Source organism: Ixodes scapularis, unplaced genomic scaffold (assembly GCF_016920785.2).
Source record: "Ixodes scapularis isolate PalLabHiFi unplaced genomic scaffold, ASM1692078v2 PGA_scaffold11__112_contigs__length_91849675, whole genome shotgun sequence".
Classification (NCBI taxonomy): Eukaryota; Metazoa; Arthropoda; class Arachnida; order Ixodida; family Ixodidae; genus Ixodes; species Ixodes scapularis.
In genome coordinates this window covers 26,731,959-26,752,654 of record NW_024609837.1, presented here as the reverse complement: position 1 = coordinate 26,752,654, position 20,696 = coordinate 26,731,959, and the positions used below count along the sequence as shown (strand labels likewise).

The window sequence follows — 20,696 nt, the reverse complement described above, 5'->3', positions numbered from 1 at the left end:
CACACATTCAAGAGGAATTTTTGTAAACATATCCTCGAAGTAATCTTTGGGAAAGTCCTGTTCATGTTCAGAACCGAGGGGTATGGGTTTCTTATTCGGAAGCCTGTCCAGGAAAAAAAAAGGCTCCCGTGAATTTTCCAGTCAACACTTTTAAACACTGAGGAGACACCATAATAAAATAGTACAATATTGTTGTTCTTTTCTGAATTAGGTTAACGCAGTTGCGCTTCAGTACAACCGAGAGCGTCGTCATCGCTCGTGACCAATACCGACGAGCGGCCAATCACAGATAATTACAACACGCTAGCTTACTGGCGCAATCTTAGCCCTGGACCTGCCTATTCTAGACTGAAGGTTTCGCAGCATTGGCTGAGAAAATCTACGCAAGTATCTATTAGAAATGAAACAACGGTTAAGGTGCAGGCGAGCTAGAGTAAGCTATACATGATGATTGAAACCCGAGACAGTGGTTTGAAAAACGAAAACTCGTGAAGGAAGAAGAAAAATGGACAGACAACGTCTCAAACGAGACAGACAGGGTTGAGGTCTTGTCTGTCCCTTTTTCTTTCGCCTTAACGAGTTTCCGTTTTTCAAACTAGTCTCAGGTTTCGATGATCATGTATATCTATTAGAAATGGCCGCTTATAACATTGTCAAAAGTTTCAGGTCTACCAGACACATGGCACCAGTGTTGTTTCTTGTCGTTAGCAGCCATAAGCGGTTCTAACACACTTGGCCATACTTTGACGCTAATGGGGTACCAGCCTTGGGGGCTTCTAGGGCTGTTGAATAACAAGTGCAACTCTCGCGAGCTTTCTTAAACATGTCCTTTACGTATGACATCTTCGTTTCAACCAGGGTGGCCAGATGATCACCCCTCTGCCCGGGTGCACGCCGCTGAAGCCAGGAGCAGCTGTGAGTAAGCGGTGTTCCTTATTAGTCGCTCCCGCACTGCGGCTCTAATTCCCTTTCCTTCGCTTCACGTTTTGGCCGCCGAGCCGCGCCACTTTCCCTCATTAAAGCGTGTTCAGCCGTTCAAACACTTGCAACCGATTAAGACGGAGAGAAACAACACCGGTTTTTAAGCTTCTTGCGACGTCTTAGGACCGGATGCGGAAGAGGCTTAAAAACTGGTCTTGTCTCTCTCCATCCTACTCGGTTGCAAGTGTGTGAACGGCACACTCCCGCTTCTCTCCTTCGCGACCGAGTAAGACCGAGAGAGATTAGACCGGTTCTTAAGCCTCTTGCGACATCTTAGGACCGGATGCGCTGCAGCGGAGCTGGTCCTGAGAGATCGCAAGAGGCTTAAAAACCGGCCTGGTCTCTCTCGGTCTTACTTGGTCGCAGGCGTGTGAGCGGGGCCTTGAAGGTTGCAAATCTGTTTTCATCGGAGCTTTTTCAGCGTTAGGTGAACATCGGGGGAGGGGCGAGAGTGGTGAGCTTATTAACTCGGTTACTACGACGCAGACGCTGCCCTTCTTTGGCGTGATGCCCGCCATACTTGACAAGGATGGCAACGAAATCAAGGGACCCGGAGAAGGATACCTGGTGAGCGCGCTGCCGTCAGCGTACACGCCAACGCATCTCTCTGACGTCACGCGATTGCGGTGGCGCTGCTGTCGGCATTGCGCATGCGCAGACGCTTTTTCATTTGCGATTCTGGTTTGTGCGCAAGCGCGGTGCCCACGTTATGTGTTTGTGGGCGAACCCGCGAGCTTGTTTCTCAACAGCGTGATGGTGTGTTTCTGAATCAATTCCTGTCTGTCTCGCCCCGTTAATGGTTACTTAAGAGTGAAGTTGAAAATATTATTAAAAGAAAACTGGCGGTGGGGAAGCAGATAATCATATTTTTGGTGTAATTATCTCCATGTGACATCATTTAGACCTCAGTTCAAGTTATTGTTAAGGACCATTTCGATGTTTATTATGTGTGTGTGTGTTTTTTGCGTGCTATTTTGGTACGTTAAAGGTACACTGACAGGGTATTTATGCTCGCCTTGGGTTTTATTTGAACACGACCTATAAGGGCCCGACTACCCAGAACACAATTTGCGGCTCGAAATTCGTTCAAGCTTTGTGTCAACGCAACGAGCAATTTTGATAAGGAAAGAATAGCTAACTCTTTAGCGCAGCGTCCGATAGAAATCATGTAGGGGTCATTCCCACATTGACTCGCTTGTGCTGAAAATTCATGGGTTCAAAGGCACACATTTAATATTAAAAATAGAAAAGATTATGAACCCCAATTTTGTACCTCCAAAAAATTTGCAAATACGTTGATTGAAAAAAAAAAGTTTTACAGATCACAGGAAGTAGATGTACAAGTCATTCCCAACATGACGACATACCGCGGGCTGGACGACGCGATGGCGGACGTGGGGCCGCGACTTCGAAACTGTCGTTTGTGGTACCGGCCAATCGATCTTCAAGAGCAGAACATCGAGCGGAAGGAATATAATCGCGAAATAGTCGCACGACAAACGGTACACGCAACCTCGTCGATGTCGTCGTCTGCTTCAAATGCCGGAGAAGCGGAGAAAAAACATAAAAAAAGCTCGGAGGTTACATTTAAGCATTTCTTATGAGTTGTGAATGCGAAAGCATGCAAGCCGCTCGTCCGCTCCTTTTGTCGTCTGCTCGTCCGCTCTTTTAGTCGTCTGCTCGTCCGCTCCTTTTGTCGTCTGCTGCGTACCAGCGCGCGCGCGCTTCGGGATCTGGGAGGCCATGGCGCAGCGGCCAATGGGAGCCCCGTCGACGCGCGCCAGCCAATGGAACCGAAGGCGAATCGCTCCTTTTGGGATCGCGGAAACTAGGAGCCGCTTTCGCGCTTCACACTGATGACGTCAGCTCGCTCCATGAGACAGTTAATGCTTTCGCATTCAAAAAACAAACGCGGTCGGGTGTAGTTATCGTGACTTCCGGCCATATACTCTAAGAAATGCCTGCGCGTCTACTTACCCGCAAAACATTCAAAGAGCCAATCTCCGCAATCTACGAAATCAGCTCAGCGAATGAACATCAGTTAAGACCTAAAAATGAAGCCTGCGTTGTGGCATTACGCAATGCCAAGCGTCATGCTTGCAGTGCGTAATGCCACAGCGCAGACTTCATTTTGAGGTCTAAACGGATGTTCCACCTTATCATTCGCTCAGCTGACTTCGTAGGTCGCAGAGATTGGCTCTTTGAATGTTTTGCGGGTAAGTAGACGCGTAGGCATTTCTTAGAGTATATCGCTTCAATGCTCGTGTTTCGGTTTTGGGATCGAGCAGTTGATTTTTTTTTTTATTAAAAATATACGTGACCCTGTGGAAAAATATTAATTGGATAGTCTCCTAACAACCCTATTAAATCACTCAGCAAAAAACAAAATTGGGAAAAAGGGGTGTCAGTGTTTTTTTAGGGTGTTATTGTCTACTATACTTACGGCAAGCCGACGAACCGGATTATTAATGGCCAGAAGGTAGTACTTGTTGGACTCTTTTATAAGGGACGTCGCAAACACCACATGACTCTTCATTCTGAGAAAAGAGGGTTTAGTTGAGGAGAAAAAAAAAACGATTGGAGCCCCATGAACAGTTATGTGTAAACACCGTTTACACGGTGTTTACAGGACACATGCAAAAAGTCTGAAGTGTCGGTTTTTAGCACAAGTGAGCCAATCTGCGAATGACCCCTACATACTTTCGAATGCTGCGCTAAAGACTTAGCTATTTTTTAATCAAAACTGCTCGTTGAATTGATTCTATAGCTACTGAGAAATTAATAAACGCCGGGTGGGGCGAGCATCTGATTATCACTTTGCAGCGAATGAAATTGCAGTAATAGCCAATACGAACGCAAAAAAAAAAAAAAACGAATCGCGAATCTAAAAGGGATATTAACCGCCGAATTCAGAAAGCTCACTCAAACTACACTCAAACTGAAGGGCCCCTCCACTTCCTCGAGGAAGGCGCGAGGGCCGGCGCCGGCCAATCGCGAGGACGGATCAGCCGTCACGATTGGCCAGCGCCGGCCCTTGAGCCTTCCTCGAGGAAGTGGAGGGGCCCTTCAGTTTGAGTGTAGTTGGAGTGAGGTTTCTGAATTCGGCGGTTAGTCCCACCCTGCGTTACTTACGCTGAGACTTAAAGGAAAATTTTAGAACGCATTTTAATTTCGAGAGTTTCCTAACCCTGAGTTCTGACCTCGCAGGTGATCAAGAAAGCGTGGCCCGGGATAGCTCGTACCCTGTACAAGGACCACGACCGATTTCAGAAAAGCTACTTCACCAAGTTTCCCGGCTACTACTTTACGGGAGACGGTATGCAATGCCTGTTCTACAGTCCTTGGTGACGGCCGCCTGATGGCGGCTTTACACTTGCGGATTCACGGGCGGATCCGCACCAGCGGTGAGTGAATTTTCGGACCCGGGTGGCCAAATCCGCTCTTCGCTGGCGGAAACTCTGGATCGGTCCGAGACCGCATATCCAGATTTTCCGACAACGAAGAGTGAATTTCACCACCCGGCTCAAAAATCCGCTCTTCGCCAGCGCGGATGCTCCAGCGAATCCGTAAGTGTAAACGCGCCCTGAGGCGGGAGCGGAGTATTGTGCCAACCCCCGACCTAAAGGCCCGTTCACACACTTGCGACCTCTTAAAACCGAGTGTCTTGGAACCAAATCTCTTACGACGAGAGGACACACTGGCGCCATCTATTGCGTGGCAGTGTAAACTTGGCGGTCCGGCACATTTTCTATTTCCATCGCACATTATCCTGTCTTTCTTGGCTCGAAAAACTTTGCAAAAATCCCGCAAAACCTTCGCTATTTTGAAATGCAGTTCCAGGGTCACCGCATAGATGGCGCCAGCGTGCCAGTGTATTCTCTCCACTGATCTCTATGTCTATTTGCTGGATCGCGTTTGACCAGCTCCTCCTATGGACCGGAATGCGGTCACTGGCGGCCAACTTTAGGTAGAGTTATATCATCTCTAGCCATCATAGTAATATGGCGGACAGCGCAATGGCGGCAGGCTGCCATAAAATAGCCGTAGATCTAGTACACTGTACCGTGGGTGACATTTCGTGCTTGATTGAAGTTGTTCGACGAAGCAGATACTTGAAACCCGGCGTGAACGGTAGCCTCATCTTTGAGGACCCGGCAAAAGTTCTACGAAAGCGCAACACCTGGGGAAAGCAGCGCAGCTCGCATCAAAAGCAGACTCCGTACCGTCGTCTGCTTTCGATGCTTCTTTCGATGCGACTTTTGATACGTGCTGTGCTGCTTTTCTCCCGGTGCTGCGATTTTGTGAAACTTTTACCAAGTCCTCAAAAACCGGACTACTGTTCACGCCGGGTTTCAAAAACATGTTTCGTCAAATAATTTTAATCAAGCACGCAATATCACCCACGCTATTTTGACCGCAGCCTGCCAACCCACCTGCCAAAACGCTATCTGCCATGGATGGATGATAGCGGCTGCAGCAGCTTACATTGGCTAGAGGTGATATAACTCTACCTAAAGATGGTCGCCAATGACCGCATTCGCGGAGCGAGCAAACGCGATCCAGCAATTGTCATAGAGATCAGTGATTCTCTCGCCCTAAGAAATTTTAAGAGGTTTCAACAAGTCTCGTCTCTCTCGGTCGTACTCGGTTGCAAATGTGTGAACGGGCCTTAAGAGGTCATCCACGCCAATTCAGCATTGAAAAAGTAAAAGTAACACGTAAGCAAGTTTTGTTTTTCTCTATAGCTTCGTAGAACCGAAAGGTCACGTGATATGCGTCCGGGACAAGATTGGTGCGGGCAGTGAAGGTGAACATGTAAAAAAGGATGGCGCTGCTATTGTTGTTGTTGCATTTTCTATTTTCTTCTCTTTGTGATGTTGGTGACGGTGAATTTTTGCACCCAAGCCTTCTCATAAGGAGGTATACAACTCTTCCACAAGGGAGCAGCCATCTTGAATGTCGTCACTTCTGGTATGCGTCAAAAACATCATTTTGATATCTTCGCCGCTGGAAGGAGTTCATGAAAAATGTATGATTGTCACACATTCTTCTTTTCCCTCACCTATATTTTCTCGGATATTCCAGGTTAAAAAGTTCTATTATTTTTTCGTCCCGCATACCAGATACGAAACTCACGTGACCGAGTAGGCAATGCACTCTAAAAAAGTTACTGAGTTTATTTCCCTACAGAACTCAGAGGCAGCCAATCGAGTTGGACAACAGTACTGGCCCAGCGAACGACGGAGCTCACAATACGATTAGACTAAAAAACGCGACGCTCGCAGGGGTATTAGAGATTTTTCAGCCATCGGCGCGCAGGCGCAGTAGCGGCTTCTTCGTTGCGGAGGGCTTAATGAAGGGGGAAACGCGGTCTACGAAAACTCTCTACTATTGGGCTTGTCGTTTCACTCACCCGTTGTCCTTGCGCCCATCGCATTTTTTAGATCTAGTCGTATTCTGAGTTCTGTCATTCAATGGGATCACTTTATTGTTCACCTATAGATTAGCTTTCTCGTTGCTCTACTCGTAAGCTAACTCGCAGGCGTTTTATAGAGTATGATTATCTGCCTGCTCGTTGAGGACCGGGATTGCTTAATATTCAGCTATGCTGTCAGACACTGTTCGCTGGTCCATTCGACGTCATTGAGCCTGGGACCGTTTCCGCGGAGATGCGGGTGCTGGCGTCACTATCGCTTTTTCTGTTGTGGGTTCACACGGAGGTACGCTATAACATTCCCCTTATTTCATCACACGTCATCTAAAGGTACGGCTTACCTCTGCAGGAGCCAGGCGAGACGAGGACGGCTACTACTGGATCACTGGTCGTGTGGACGACATGCTGAACGTTTCGGGTCACCTGATTTCGACGGCCCAGATCGAGTCGGCACTTCTCGCCATTCCCGACCTTTCCGAAGCCGCCGCAGTGCCTCGACCCCACAAGGTCAAGGGGCAGTGCCTCTACTGCTACGTCGTTCTCAAGGAGGTGAGTACATCGAGTTCATTAATATGTTTTAACTTTAAAAAGAATATACCCAAGAGAACTTGCTGCTTCGAAGTCCATGGTTGCAACAGACCATTGGGGGATAATTGCTCTTTCAGCGTTCTGTTAAGCTAACGAGGATTCAATCATAAAAGGGGGCTTTGTTAACATCTTGGACAGAAAGAACGACGTGCTTCTCGTTGAACACTTGCCAGCTGGTCGTGTGGCCAAAATCCAGGGGTCGACTTTCAGAACAGGCCGTAAACATCTTTGATGATTACAAGCCTTTATGAGAGGCCCTGGGCGTTGTCGGGGCTGACAACAAGTTATTGCACAAATTAGACGTAGTTCAGTATATAAAAAGAATGTAAATTCACCCAATCAAACGAGAAAAAAAACATTAACACGTTCAAGCGATGTTGTCTGACCATACCCTGCACACGGGTCAGCACAAGATATTATAGTGAAGCTGAAGAAAACATGATGACAATCTGCGAGCCCCTAAGGTTTACACCTTGTTGTAGATAGTAACTACTTAATTGTAAACGGCTTGTTGAGGCTTAACATGCAGGTGACCTCTCTCTATTTTAAGGGCAAGACATTCACTGAGGACCTGAAGACACGGCTCAAGCAAAGCGGTATGTAAGCCATAGCTTTTTCATTAGGCTTATTAAATTTCCATTACGTCCGAGTTTGATTTCGAGTTGCCAAGCTCGCATAGGTATGCCCGGAACCTAAAGTATGTTTTCTACTCGATACCTTTAATAAACTATATGAAAACTGCGTTTTCAAAGACGCAAGGTGCTTGGAGTCGGAACGGAACCTCCAGCATACGATACTGATGGTTCTTTGAAAGCGAACTGAAAATTTGCCCGCTCTATAGTCTTCAAGTTCTTCAGGTCTTTCCACGCATTGTATCCTATAAATTAAGAACAAACTTACCGCATATAATTCAGAATGAACTAGTTTGTGAGAATGTCTACACATGCGGCTGAATCGACTCGATGAACGATTCCCTAAACGGTTGTTGCTCTTTGTTTACGATTGGAAGCCGCTTACTTCGTGGGACCCGTGTAGAATCCGCAACCCAGCAAATGGCCACCGCCGATAAAGCAAATCATTGCCGTTGATGTCTAATATTATTGTTGTAGATATAAGGGGCTTGCAGTATTATGTCATTCAGCGAATGTGACAACCAGGCGGCCGCTGTGTCACGTTTCGCCTCACAGTAGAACGCAGAAACACTATACGGGCCACCGGAGCCACTCGAAAGCCTTGGGACTGTCACGTGACATTCGTTGGGGCGCTTAGTCACGTGATGCGTTCCTAGCGATGGATTGGCTTGGGTTGGCTCGTAGTTTCTGCTGCTGTCCTTCACGCAGAAGACGCAGATATATGACCAGCGTTTCTGTTGCAGTGAGGTCCAAGATCGGCGCCTTCGCCGACCCCGAATACATTCACAGTGTGGAGCGACTCCCGAAGACCAGGTCCGGCAAAGTGATGCGTCGGATCCTCCGCAAGATCGCCTGCAACGAGCTCGAGTTTGGCGACGTGAGCGCGCTCAGCGAACAAGACGTCATCTCCGAACTCCTGCAGTCCAAGTGCTTCATCCAGAACAAAAACAATCGCTAGGTCGTTTTTTTTCCGCACTATTGCGCAACTTTGGGCTCGTTGGCACAGGGAATCGCAGCCGTCCTTTTTGACAATGAAGGCTTTTGGGGAACCCTTTTACGAACCCGTGATCGCTCAAAAACCAGGAACATCACTGGACATGCGCGGTTTATGCGAAGGTCATCGGGCGACGCGTGGTGACTGCGACTTAAAAGATGCACTCATTTGAATGGTTTGCGAAACTGTTCTCAGAAATTCGCTGTTCGGAATTTTAGGAAAATATGTGGTTGACGACGGCTTGGGTTGTGGCCCTTTAGATCTTCCATGGCCGATCGTAGCTTCACTCGGCGTCTGAGCGATGCAGAGCAACGGTGCCTTACCGGTCGTGGTCCAAGTTTGATCGTCTACAAAGTGGTTCCCCAAATTCCCTACTTGCTTCCGGCGACGCAGCTGGAATTAAGCGAGGCCTCATGGAAAAAGATATCTCAGTTCTAAAATTTGCAACTTTAATGGCAAGTTACCATCAATGCCGGATGTACTGAGTGGCAAAATGATGCCGCTATTTTTAATGCTGTAGCGTTTAAACGTTAGCCCTATCTGTTTCTGTGTAACCTAAACATGACAAAACGACAGTTTGAACATGAATCTATAGTGTTATTAAAATATTGTGTGAACCTTTCTAGGCCGCCATCATGGCAGTAAAATGTGGCTTTAGAGATGCACTGCAATTTTCAATGTGACTACATGCTACGAGAGAGCGTCACAATAGTGATAAGCCTCATTTCGTTATTTGCAAGATTAGGTTCTTCACCTCAATGTCAGTTTCGGGTGGTCACAACGCAATCCGAAGTGCCTTATGCAAATAACCATTGGGTTTCACATGTATTGTGTAGATGCGCTTCGCCAGGTGGCACCACGAGTGTCTTGCACTTCGTCTGGTCTTGCGAACCTACTAAACAAAAGATGTCAACATTTAAAAAATATATATTTACGAAATAGATTTTAGGTGTAAGAAAATACAAACTATATTCACGTATTGTCTTATATCTATACCTGCTGAACTTCATTTTAGATTGGTCAGTCGTTTGCTCGGAAGACAATGACAGTGCCAAATTGAATTAAGCTGTTTTATTTGGTGACCGTCTTGTGATGCCGACAGCTATGTGAAAGCCAAATAGCGATCTTTTTTTTTTTTTTTTTCTGGCAGACAAAAAGTACACTGCGCGTACTATGTCCTGTTAGATTAAACTCAAGGCACCCACAGTCGGACGGCCTTAACGAAATGAGGCGCTAATGTTGAATATTAAACATATCCAACATTCTGTTTAACCCGTCACTCCTATATTTGTTGCCTTTGAAACTAAACCACCTTTGTTTAACCATTGATGTATGATGGACAAGGTTAAATATGGCGTTTCTGTTCTCCTTGTAGCACCCTCCAAATATTTTTTTATCTCTTCATAGCAACTTTGTTAGTTTCCATGAAACGTTTTGTAGTTCTGTGTGTAATCACGTAATATTATCGCCTCTTGTTCCCTCTGCTTTCTGCTGTCTCTTTTCTCGAAAAGTACGCGGGCTGTGTTCAGATAAGATCATGCACGCGGGTCCGGACGTATTTTTTGTTTTGTTATTTTTTTTTTTATATGTTTCTCTTCAACATCTGTAGGGAACGTAATAAAAAGAGACTTATCGAAAAACATATTATTTAAATAGAAAAAGAAATGCCGATTTCGCCAGAACGACATATTCAATTTTTTTTTTCAAGTTTTCGTTTATGCCATGTTTAGTGACACCATGTAGAAAACTACAAATATCATAAATCTAAAATATTTTGCAGTTATAATAGGTTATGGAAACTATTGAGTAATATATGTACAGTATTGTGGAGGTCATATAATATCGCGTCAAAAATTCGCAAACGCGGCTCACGTTTCATCTCTAGATTCCTGAGCTGTTAGCCTTAGGAATTTAATATCTACAATATTAAAATGTATGTCAAATATTGCTTGTAAAACGTTCTTTCGAATGATATATATATATATTTTACGGGAAGTAGTTAAAAAAGAAGCCATTTTAGGTGCAAGAGTTTCGAGATTCTAGTTGAGCAAGAGTGCATGCCCCACGTTCTAATGCCTCATTCTCAAGATTGAGTGTTAATCGATAAATCGATAGGTTACTCAATGAGGTACCCACCCCTACCCTATATTAGGGATCAGTGGATTGAATCGATGCAAGCAGTGAGCACACTCCCTAACCAGGGAGTACAGAATGGATTGTCGATGATCTGAGCACATGTATACGTGCGCGTGACGTCATGAGGTCACATGACTGTGACGTCACACGCCGACAGGGTGACGTTTTACCTCACGGTGATATCATAATGACATTTGATATGTCACAGTTCTTCGGGACTGCTCTATAACAGTTCCAAGTGACGGTTCTTTATTACGATTTTCGAACATAATGCGACTGATAAAACAGATCCTGGGCTAAAAAAAACGTAGTTTCGAAATCAAAAGGTTAAAAGGGCGATGCCGCAATTCTTTGAACTTTTGGTAAGGACCGATTATAAGTATCTATCGGCATTTGTAACCTAATGTAACATGCGTTAATGTTTTCTCTATATGCAATTGCAGTCCCAAAAACAATGCGAGATAAACGAGCAAAGTCAGCCCTCCCCCCCCCCCCCCCCTTTTCAACTCGCAGTCAGAACAAGTGGTCACGTGATCTGCAACCGATAATATTCGCTCTTCCTCGCGTGAGTTCAAACGTGATGGCGCCAGTGTGCAAATAGCTCCCGACCCCTCCCGGTTCTGAATGAGACGGCGGGTTTTCTTAGTATTTGCGAAATCAAATATGCAATTGCTACCTTCCGGAAATGGCCACTTATAGCACCGTCAGGCATAATTCACTCTTGTGATAAAATAATGTTTTTTGTTTTTTTTTATTAGGAGATATACGTGAACCGGAAGTTTGCCTGGAATACCCAATAGATTGCGTTACTGAGTTTGCTGCTAAACAAAAAAGGGCGCCATGTTTGGGGGTGCTGTTTAGAGAGTTTAGTGGGTCGTCTAAAGCGCCGTTCACACTCTTGCGACTGAGTAAGACCGAGAGAAACCTGACCGGTTTTTAAGCCTTTTACGATTTCTTGGGACCGGATACGCGGCAGCGGAGCTGGTCCTAAGAGATCGCAAGAGGCTTAAAAACCGGTCTGGTCTCTCTCGGTCGTACTTGGTTGCAAGAGTGTGAACGGGCCTTAAGGCACACATTCAACATTCAAATAGAAAGGATATTACCCCCTTTTTTGTACCTCCAAAAACCTGCAAATACGTTGATAAAAAAAATGTTGCACAGGTCACAGGAAGTACTTGCACATGACCTTCTTAATATGGCGACGTACCGCGGGTTGGACGACGCGGTGGCTGCGCACGACGAATCATCGTGGGACCGCTACTTCGGAACTGTCCTTCGTGGTACCGGCCAATCGATCTTCAAGCGCAGAGCATCGAGCGGGAGGGATATAGGTGCGAAACAGTCGCACGACACACGGTGCACAGAAGTTCCTTGTCGTCGTTGTCTGCATTACACGCCGGAGAAGAGGAAAAAAAAAAAAAACGAAAAACGAGGTCGGGTGTAGTTACGTGATTTCCGGCCATGAGCTTCCGTGCTCGTGTTTGGGTTGCGGTTTTGAGCAGTTGAGCTTTATGGCTTCCATGTACGCAACTCTGCAGCAAAATGTTTATTGCGTGTTTTCCCAACACCCTATTGTATTTCCTGGCAAAACAAAATGGTTTGGGGGGGGGGGGGGGGGGTTCTCTGTCTCTTTAAGTGTCTCTTTAAGGTTCGGCTAATACCACTATCGCAGCGATTAGGCACAAGCCACCACCTTAATGCATGTTGAGACATTGGTTGTTATGAACCCAAATCGAACTATCATGCAGTGCTCCCGTTCTTTGATTGGGCCGCGTTTAAATATCCTCACGGCGCGTTTTACAAAGCTTGCAATCCTGAGGATCGCACTGCTGACAACGCCGAGAATGGGATTCCCATAACTTCGTCATCATGCTTTGCAAAGCAGAGACTCTAAGAAAACGCCCGCTTTTATCCTTGAAGTTACGCGGTGACAAAGAAGAAAGGTGCAGCTCGTACCAGTTGTTGGATACTGCGCTATCACGCTCAATAAAAGTCAGTTGTGAGTCAGCGCTGTCTGTGTCTCTCTTCGTCGAGTCTCTCGCCCTTTGCGCTGTTTTCATTCTCAAACAAGTAAGCTTTTTTGGTCGGTGGCATGGCGTGCGAGCATACTTGTGTCCCACTAGTGCCAGTTAGCTCGAGTAAAGTGAGAAGCATTCCTACCCAACATTGTTGCACGGTCCCTTTCAGAGGTTACCTTGACTTGTTTCAAAAGGAACATGAAACACATTTGGTCCTATAATAAAATTTTGATTATATTGTTCGCACATTGTTTAGTGGGGAAAAAGGAAACGATCACACGAGGTTAGAAAACCGAGAGTCTGTTTCTTTTTTTTTTTTTTGGTGCGTAAATTTGAAAATACTGTATAACGGGCTACTTCTTACCTCCTTTCATACGGAAGCTCAACGCCTTTTCATTGTGATGCATGAGCGGTGCCCAAGCGCATTAGCCGAACCCAGCCCACGCATCGGACACGCTCACTGCGTCACTCGGACGTATGCGCTCGTCAACAATCGATTCGTCGACGAAGATTTGAATTCGCGTTCGTGGCCAATCAGTGCCGTGTGACGGCACTTATCCATCACAAAAGCCGAATTCGGGGGTTTTACGTGCCAAACCAACGACGGGCATCTGGCACGCCCCAGCGGAGGACTGAGGATTAATTTGGACCACCTGGGGATCTTTTGACGTGCAACCGAAAGCTCGGTTACACGGCGCCTTCTCCGCAATAAGCCTCCGTCAGATTGCGGGCACCTCGGCCGGGATTCGAACCCGCCACATGGGGATCCGTAGGCCAGCGCTCTCGCCTCGGAGCCACCGAGGCGGCTACTTATCCATCACTTGAGAATGACAAGTTCCATGGCGTGCCTAAAAAGCAGAGTCGAAGCTCGGAGTCAACGTCTCCGGTGCCAATTCGCGTCACGACCACGTGCTTTCTCATTTCGGTTTTGAGTTGAGGAATAAAGCTAAGGAAGAAGTAGTTGAAAAATCATTTCATGGTCCCTTTAAGATATGATTATCTTGAAATGGGATTATAAAAAGCAGGTAGGTTGAACGTCGCAGCAGCAAAGCTTTGTAGAACGTAACAAATCGAGCGCATGGTAGGATTCAAGTATTTATAAAATAAACTGTTCAGCCGGAGTGCCATTCTCTCGTCGCTGGGGCTCGCGCTTGCGCTTGGATTTCGTGGCAGGATTGTCGTCCGTGGCGTTGGCCCGCCGGCGCCGGTCACATCGCTGCTGTTCTCGGCGTCGTTCCAGACGAGCGATCTGCTCTTCCTTCGCAAGGTATTCGGAACCACTCGACGCAGTGGAACTCGACGCGACAGTGGCTTCGCGGTGTTTGCGCGGCCATTCGCGCTGCTGCAGCACATAGCCGCTCCTTGCGCTCCCGCTCTTCCGAACGAACCGCACGCGGCCAACCCATCGTGAGTTCAAAGGGCAACTGATAAGAGCGCTAGCGCGATCTTGACGCCAGGGGACACAGGACACAGACCATTCGTAGGTGAGACGATGACGTAGGGTGACGGTGAACTGGCTCGAGTTTTGTGTCGACAGGCCGCTTGTCCGCGGACACGATATGGGAATTGCTAGTCCTTTAAGCCTGGTTCAGACAGTTGCGTTTGACTGCGTTTGACTGCGTTGCGGCTGCGAGAAACCAGAACATCCCTGCTGCTTATATTGCGTGCCAAGATGATTCCTTGAATTGGATTCTACGCTTCATACGAAGCATAGATGGGCCGGTGACTCGCTTTCGGTTCTCGACGCAACGCCGTCAAACGTACTCAAACGCAGGTGTCTGAACCGGCCTAAACAGCTTTGCCGTAAAAAGATATCTACCTAAGGCGAGAACACTTTGAAAGCCCAATTATCCAGCCGAGTAAACACGTTACCACTTGAAGAAAGCTCCTGACGTAAGCGTTTATATAAAGAAAACACACATTAAAAACGGAATTTTTACGGGGAAAAATACTTCAACAAAGTAAGCAACACGAATCACCTGAAAGGATAAACGTACCTGAAATTGCAGAACAAACCCACGGTCAAAATCTGACAGATCCTGATGACCACTATGAGAAGATAACCTTGTTAGAGAAAGATTCTAAAGTGTTTTCGGAAGGATGTCCCCAGGTGTTAATCAGACAAGTTTAATACCCATGAAGTTAAACTGAGGTTAACATGGGTCAGTTAATGCTTTCGGATTAATAAGAACAACATAACGAAAAACATCGAGCGCGAAGCAGCACCGTGGTAGTCACGTCTCGTGCGTCTCTCGCGCTAGGCACAGGCGGTACTGTTGTAAGCAACGCCACATACAGCACTCCTCCACGCTAGTTTAAACTACATTACATAATCGTGGTGCCGATTCGGAGTGCCCCAAATTTGTACCACGATTATGGTACAAGGATGGTCTGAAATAAATAGCGGACCATTGTCGTTACTATCATATCGGGTAGCCCAAAACAGCCAAACAGCTCTCTCAACTTGCCAATGGTGGCCTCTGCTGTGGTGTTGCTCATCCGACCTCTTCGGGCCATTTAGAATGGGGGTCGATGGGAGTCGATGGGAGTCGACACTGGTGATAAAGTTATGTCCCTGGAGCGGCCCTGCCAAGTCTAGGCGCAGGCACTGCCAGGGACGAGTGAACCAAGTCCAGGGTGAAAAGGAGCTGGTCCTGAAACACCCCTCTACTGCTGACAGGCGTCACAGAGCTTGACACACTGTTCGATGGCTGCATTTATTTCTGCCCACCAAACGTAACTGCGTGCGTCCTCTTTCATTCTGGGCGTCCCTGGATGCCCATCATGGAATTCGTCCAACACACGGTTACGCAAGGTTGGAGGTACTATCAGCCTCATTCACCACAGAAAACATCCTTGGTGTCGTAACTCCTGTCTTCGACGACGGATCTTGAAACTTGACTGATTGTTGTTGTTGTTGTTTTTTTTTTCTCGCGAGTCATTTCTTTGCTGTTTACTGGAAAAGAGCTGAGACGAAGGCTGTAAAATGTGAAAACGTCATCGTCGTTCTCTCTTGGTTCACTCCGGGGTGTGGGCACAGGGAGGCGTGTGGTCAAGAAGCGCGGTGGAGTGTGGGCAAGAAGCACCGCGTCCCGCGTCAACAAACCATTAGATTGTCACATTGTCCATGTCTGTGTGAGTCTCTGTACTCTTTTTCGTGTTAGAATTGTCGATTCTACGTCCTTGTAGCAATGTCTTACCACCTTAGTCATCTGAGCGAAATTATCACAGCTCGTTTACGCCGCGAACCATCGCGTAAATAATTTGACGCGGCGATTCATTCGCGTGAACACAGCAGAATGGACACCAAAACGATGATGAGATTCTTCTCACTATTTTCGGTCGCGACGTCGCTCGGGCTGCAAAAGTGTGGACCTTAGCTGAGATGGCCGACGTCGATACTGAAGATCGGAAGCGGAAACAGACCAAGTAAATCAGGCGTAACAAGTCGGTGAAAGCCACTGGTACTTATAATAAACGTCTTGTATATACTGTTTACACCGAGCCTATACACACAAGTCTTTTGAGGTCTGCAATTACTTCTTATTGCAATCACCTGGTTAACGTTTGATCTACGGGCCGCTTTTGTTTTAATGAGCAGACGACAGAAAGCAGACAAGTTTGAAAGAGCAGGCGACAGTTCAGACGATCAGGCTACCGTTTGAATTTGAAGAGGCACTGAACCCGCGGGTCCGGACAACTTCGCGGTTTTCTCTCGTTCATGTTGAAACAAAACAAATAAATCTGACGGCCGTAAGTATCCGTAAATTCAACCCAAAGTGTTTCCCGCACAAGCAATTGTAGTTCGTTCAGGGGATTTTGGCACACGGTTTGATTGTGTCTGACAATCGCATTTCCAGGAAAAACGGTGTATCATATTTTCCCGATATGTTTTAATGCGAAATCATTAACTGTTCCATTTCACGCCGCCGGCGTTGTTTGTGACCGCGGATAGCAGCTCTTTTCACGGCTACTGTCCACGTTCTCGGACAAAGGGAGGAGGCAAAAAAACACATGAAGACTGATCTTCAAACCTCTCCTGACTCTTTTGGTAAAGCCCCCACCGTGGCGTTTTGACGAGAAGGCAGGTTTTTGTCTGGTTTCTTCCAAAGAACTCAGGAATACATGCCTCGCATGGTTACTTCCGCCCACAGCCCCAGACCGGAAGTGCGCCCGACGCGCCACCACCGCGGCGTGACGTAACAGGGTTGAGTTCGTGTATAGAGAGAATTTGGCCATTCATCGGGAACTCTATATCCGCGCTGTTTCATCCAAGCATGAATTAACAACTAGCCCAAGCATCCACATTATCGAACTATCGGAGGCAAACGAGGAGTTGCCATTGGCCGAAAGCGGGCTGGGCGTGTTCCAGGCCTTCTTCACAAAGTCGAATGTGACCAACCAGAAGCCGGGAATAATACCCTGGCGGTGGTCGTAAGAAACGAAATTAATAAGTGCGTCAGAGTAACTCTCAGTGACTGAAAATATGGTACACATGGTGTTTCAATCACGTTCATCGAAAATCGTGGTGCAAGAGCGCGACTAGCGGAACAATCGGCTTAATCCGTACGCCAGGCGCCGAAGGCCGGGAATCTGCCGTCCGAGCGGTCACACCCTGCCCGAGCAAAACAGGGTTCGAGGCGGCACACTCGTTTCTTACATCTTTTTGCATTATCATAATCGAAACATCACATGCACCATAATTTCAACCATGAAGAGTTACTACATTTAAGTTTACGTATTTATTAACACTGTTTCTCGCTACCACCGCTAGGGGATTCTTTTCGGCTTATGGTTGTCCAAGAGAGCATTACAGGCACTCTGTCTAACTGCATCTGGTGCTCGCCCTGGCTCTGCCCGTTCCTATCATTGGCCACAGAGCCGTGTATGTGGAGAGTTCGGCCATTCGTTGGGAAGTATAGGAGACAAATGAGGAGGCGCCATTGGCCGAAAGCGGGCTGGGCGTGCTCCGGGCCGTCTTCAGAAATTCGAATGTGACCAACCAGAAGCCGGAAATAATACCCTGGTGGTGGTCGCAAGAAACAAACCTGATAAGTGCTTCGAAGTAACTCTCGGTGACTGAAGATATGGTAGACGTGATGTTTCAATCGCGCTCATCCATAATGATGGTGGAAGAGCGCGACTAGCGGAACGATCGACATAATCCTTACGCCAAGCGCCGAGGATCGGGAATCTGCCGTCCGAGCGGTCAAACTCTGTCCGAGCAAAACAGAGTTGAGCGGCGATTTCGTTTCTTCATCTTTCAGCATGATCATGATCGAAACATCACGCGTACCCTATTTTCAACCACGAAGAGTTAATACACTTCACTCTTACCCGCTTATTAAAACCATATACGAGCATATCCCTTTGATCAGAACTGTTTCTCGCTACCACCGCTAGGGGATTCTTTTCGGCTTCTGGTTGGTCAAGCGAGCACGCCAAGCCCTCTTTCCGAGTCTAATGTACGCCCTGGCTCTGCCCGCGTGTATACACTGCTCTGATTGATCACACCCTTCCCATACACGGCTCTGCCCTAACTTATTATAATATCTACCCACGGCATGTTAACGTTTAATACATTGATCTGTATTTCGCCTAAACCATCGCACGACCCCTCCGTTCTTCAGAGATATAAAAAAATACAGATATTTTCCGCGCTTATCACCCAGGCCAAAAGTGCCGACTCACAGGCGTTGTGGACGCATACGCTGCGTCTCGTGTTTCGTGGAAAAGGGCTACAGCGCACGCCCAAATCACGCTCAGCAGCGCAGTGGACAAAGATGGCGCAGTACCCAGAAGACGACTATTGGAAAGGTCCATAGTCGGTCACCAGTTAAGAATGCGACGCCAAACAAATACCACCCCGTATACCAGCAACCACCTTGAATCTCTTCCTCGTACCAACCAGGAAAGGTAGTCACCATGATTGTTTACGCGCGGAAGACAAATGCGAAAGATCAGTGCGTTAATAGCCTGGGCAGCGGACTATTTGCACATCGCGGAGGAGCAGTGGCTGGCGGTAATGAGGCTGTTGGAAAGGCATTTGGGAGAAACGAACCCATATAAGTTTCTGCTCCTTCTCTTATACCTTTGGCTCCAAGTGCGTCGCAAATGTACTACAATGTGCTTACAAGCGCAATTCGGCCGTAAAAAAACTGAAGAAAAGAATGGTAATTTTTTTTTTTCTGAAATCTACACTCATAAAATCTGAATACGATAAATGCACAACCTAAAGACACCTTGGCAAAAAGTTTCAATGCATTCCGTTCATTGGGTTATTTATACAAATTCTTTTTACACCCGAATATCGTACAGATACTCATAGACTCATATACTCAAATAGACTGCTTTAATGCGACGAAAATCAGGAGTGCCTGGGTTTTTACAACAACAATAAAAAAAAATCCCCACAGGCATCCATTAGTTAGTTTGCGCGTGTGTAGTAATAACGCGACGTATTATCTGCTTTTCTCCTTCATCGAGCGTAACTACCACCAGGGGGACCTAGTGACCGAGCTGTGATCGCAGGACCTCGTCGCCCACACCGGGGTGCCCGTCCACGAGAAGACACAAGATGAACTATTCCTTGCTATCATTCGAAGCACGTTTTTGGAGGTGTCCCGTTTGACGAGGACCAGAAGTCAAAGCGCAAGGACTCAAAGGTCAGGCGCTGGGAAGTGGCCACTTTCTGTCGGGACTTTGCTACATTGCACGCGACAAGTCCTTCGGAAAGCGCGTGCTTCATTTACCCGCGACAAGTAAACAGCATGCTTGGAGTGATGATTTATGTGGAACGCCCTTGTGTGCCAACGACGACCACCCACGACGTGACCGCCATGCTGATCGCTTCTTTTTCTTTTTTGTTCCGGTTTACGTGCACTTTCACCGCCGCGGTTCAAGCGGCGCCCCTGTTGCTCTCTTGGGCGTCGTCTTTCGTTGCCTAGATAGACGCGTGCAATTTATAAAATTAGCACGTATCTTTTTTTTAGCGCGTGTGTTTGTAGTGGATAGAGACAGTCAAGGTTTTCAGGATACTTCAGCTCATCCTCGCTGGACGGGTCCTAAACTGAGCTCTCAAACACCGGTAGCCAGCTGCGTATACTTACCTCACCGGCCGTATGCGGAAAGCGTACGGCCGGTGAGGCCGTACGCTTTCCAGGAGTTACGGTGAAGTCAGAACGACGCCGAGCTGTGATTGGCTTTGACTGAAAGGATAGTGGACGTAGACCTCAATGCTTGATGCCTTGAGGCCTACCCACTATCTTTTCAATCAGCCAATAAGAGCTTGGCGTTCTGACGTCATCGCAACCCTTGTGCAAGAAGCAGACGAACTTCCGCTCCGCGTTGTCATCATACAAAAGGAACGCGGCGTTCGCTGCGGACCTGGTGACGCGCCTCGCGCTCGTTCGAAGCACTCCTGCTTCATATACGCATCTACGCTTCGACCACGAACTATAAACTCGTCAAACACAAAGTTGGGGCCGAAGTTTACGGAGCGCACCCAGTGGACTATCACGACGATGACTTCGAGCTTTCGTTGCCGGCGTCCCATCGGCGCGCTCCACGAACTTTTGGCTCCAACTTTGTGTTTGACGAGTTTAGGGCCCCATGTGTGCTCGACTGTCTTTTGTGCGATTTGTTGGCGGTGTGATGAAGGTTCTAGAAATCTGAAGCGCCTATACTTTCCGGCGAAGCGCTAGGAAGAGCGAAAGGCGGTCTACAATCTATGGAGGGAAACATCGGCGAGGGACGAGAATGAATATGTGTTTAGACCTAAGAAACAGCCTACGCTGTGGCACTAAACAGGGTAAAGAGTCGTGCTTTTTTTTTTTCTTGCTTTTTTTTTTATAAAACAGTGATTTGTTTAGGTGCTATTTACAGGTGTATACTTCACTCCCAGCTGGTTTATC

The 20,696-nt window shown here is 47.2% G+C and overlaps 1 protein-coding gene across 1 annotated transcript in view; it reads left to right on the top strand.

Moving 5' to 3' along the window:
* Nucleotides 1–10,572, top strand: part of LOC8026642 (acetyl-coenzyme A synthetase) — a 60,088-nt gene extending 49,516 nt beyond the window's left edge. The window contains exons 11-16 of the mRNA XM_029989264.3: nucleotides 859–915; nucleotides 1,468–1,548; nucleotides 4,189–4,297; nucleotides 6,765–6,964; nucleotides 7,554–7,599; nucleotides 8,379–10,572. Coding sequence (XP_029845124.2) covers nucleotides 859–915; nucleotides 1,468–1,548; nucleotides 4,189–4,297; nucleotides 6,765–6,964; nucleotides 7,554–7,599; nucleotides 8,379–8,593 — 708 coding nt within the window. The 3' untranslated portion in view covers nucleotides 8,594–10,572. The remainder of the gene's footprint in view (nucleotides 1–858; nucleotides 916–1,467; nucleotides 1,549–4,188; nucleotides 4,298–6,764; nucleotides 6,965–7,553; nucleotides 7,600–8,378) is intronic.
* Nucleotides 10,573–20,696: the final 10,124 nt, after the last annotated feature.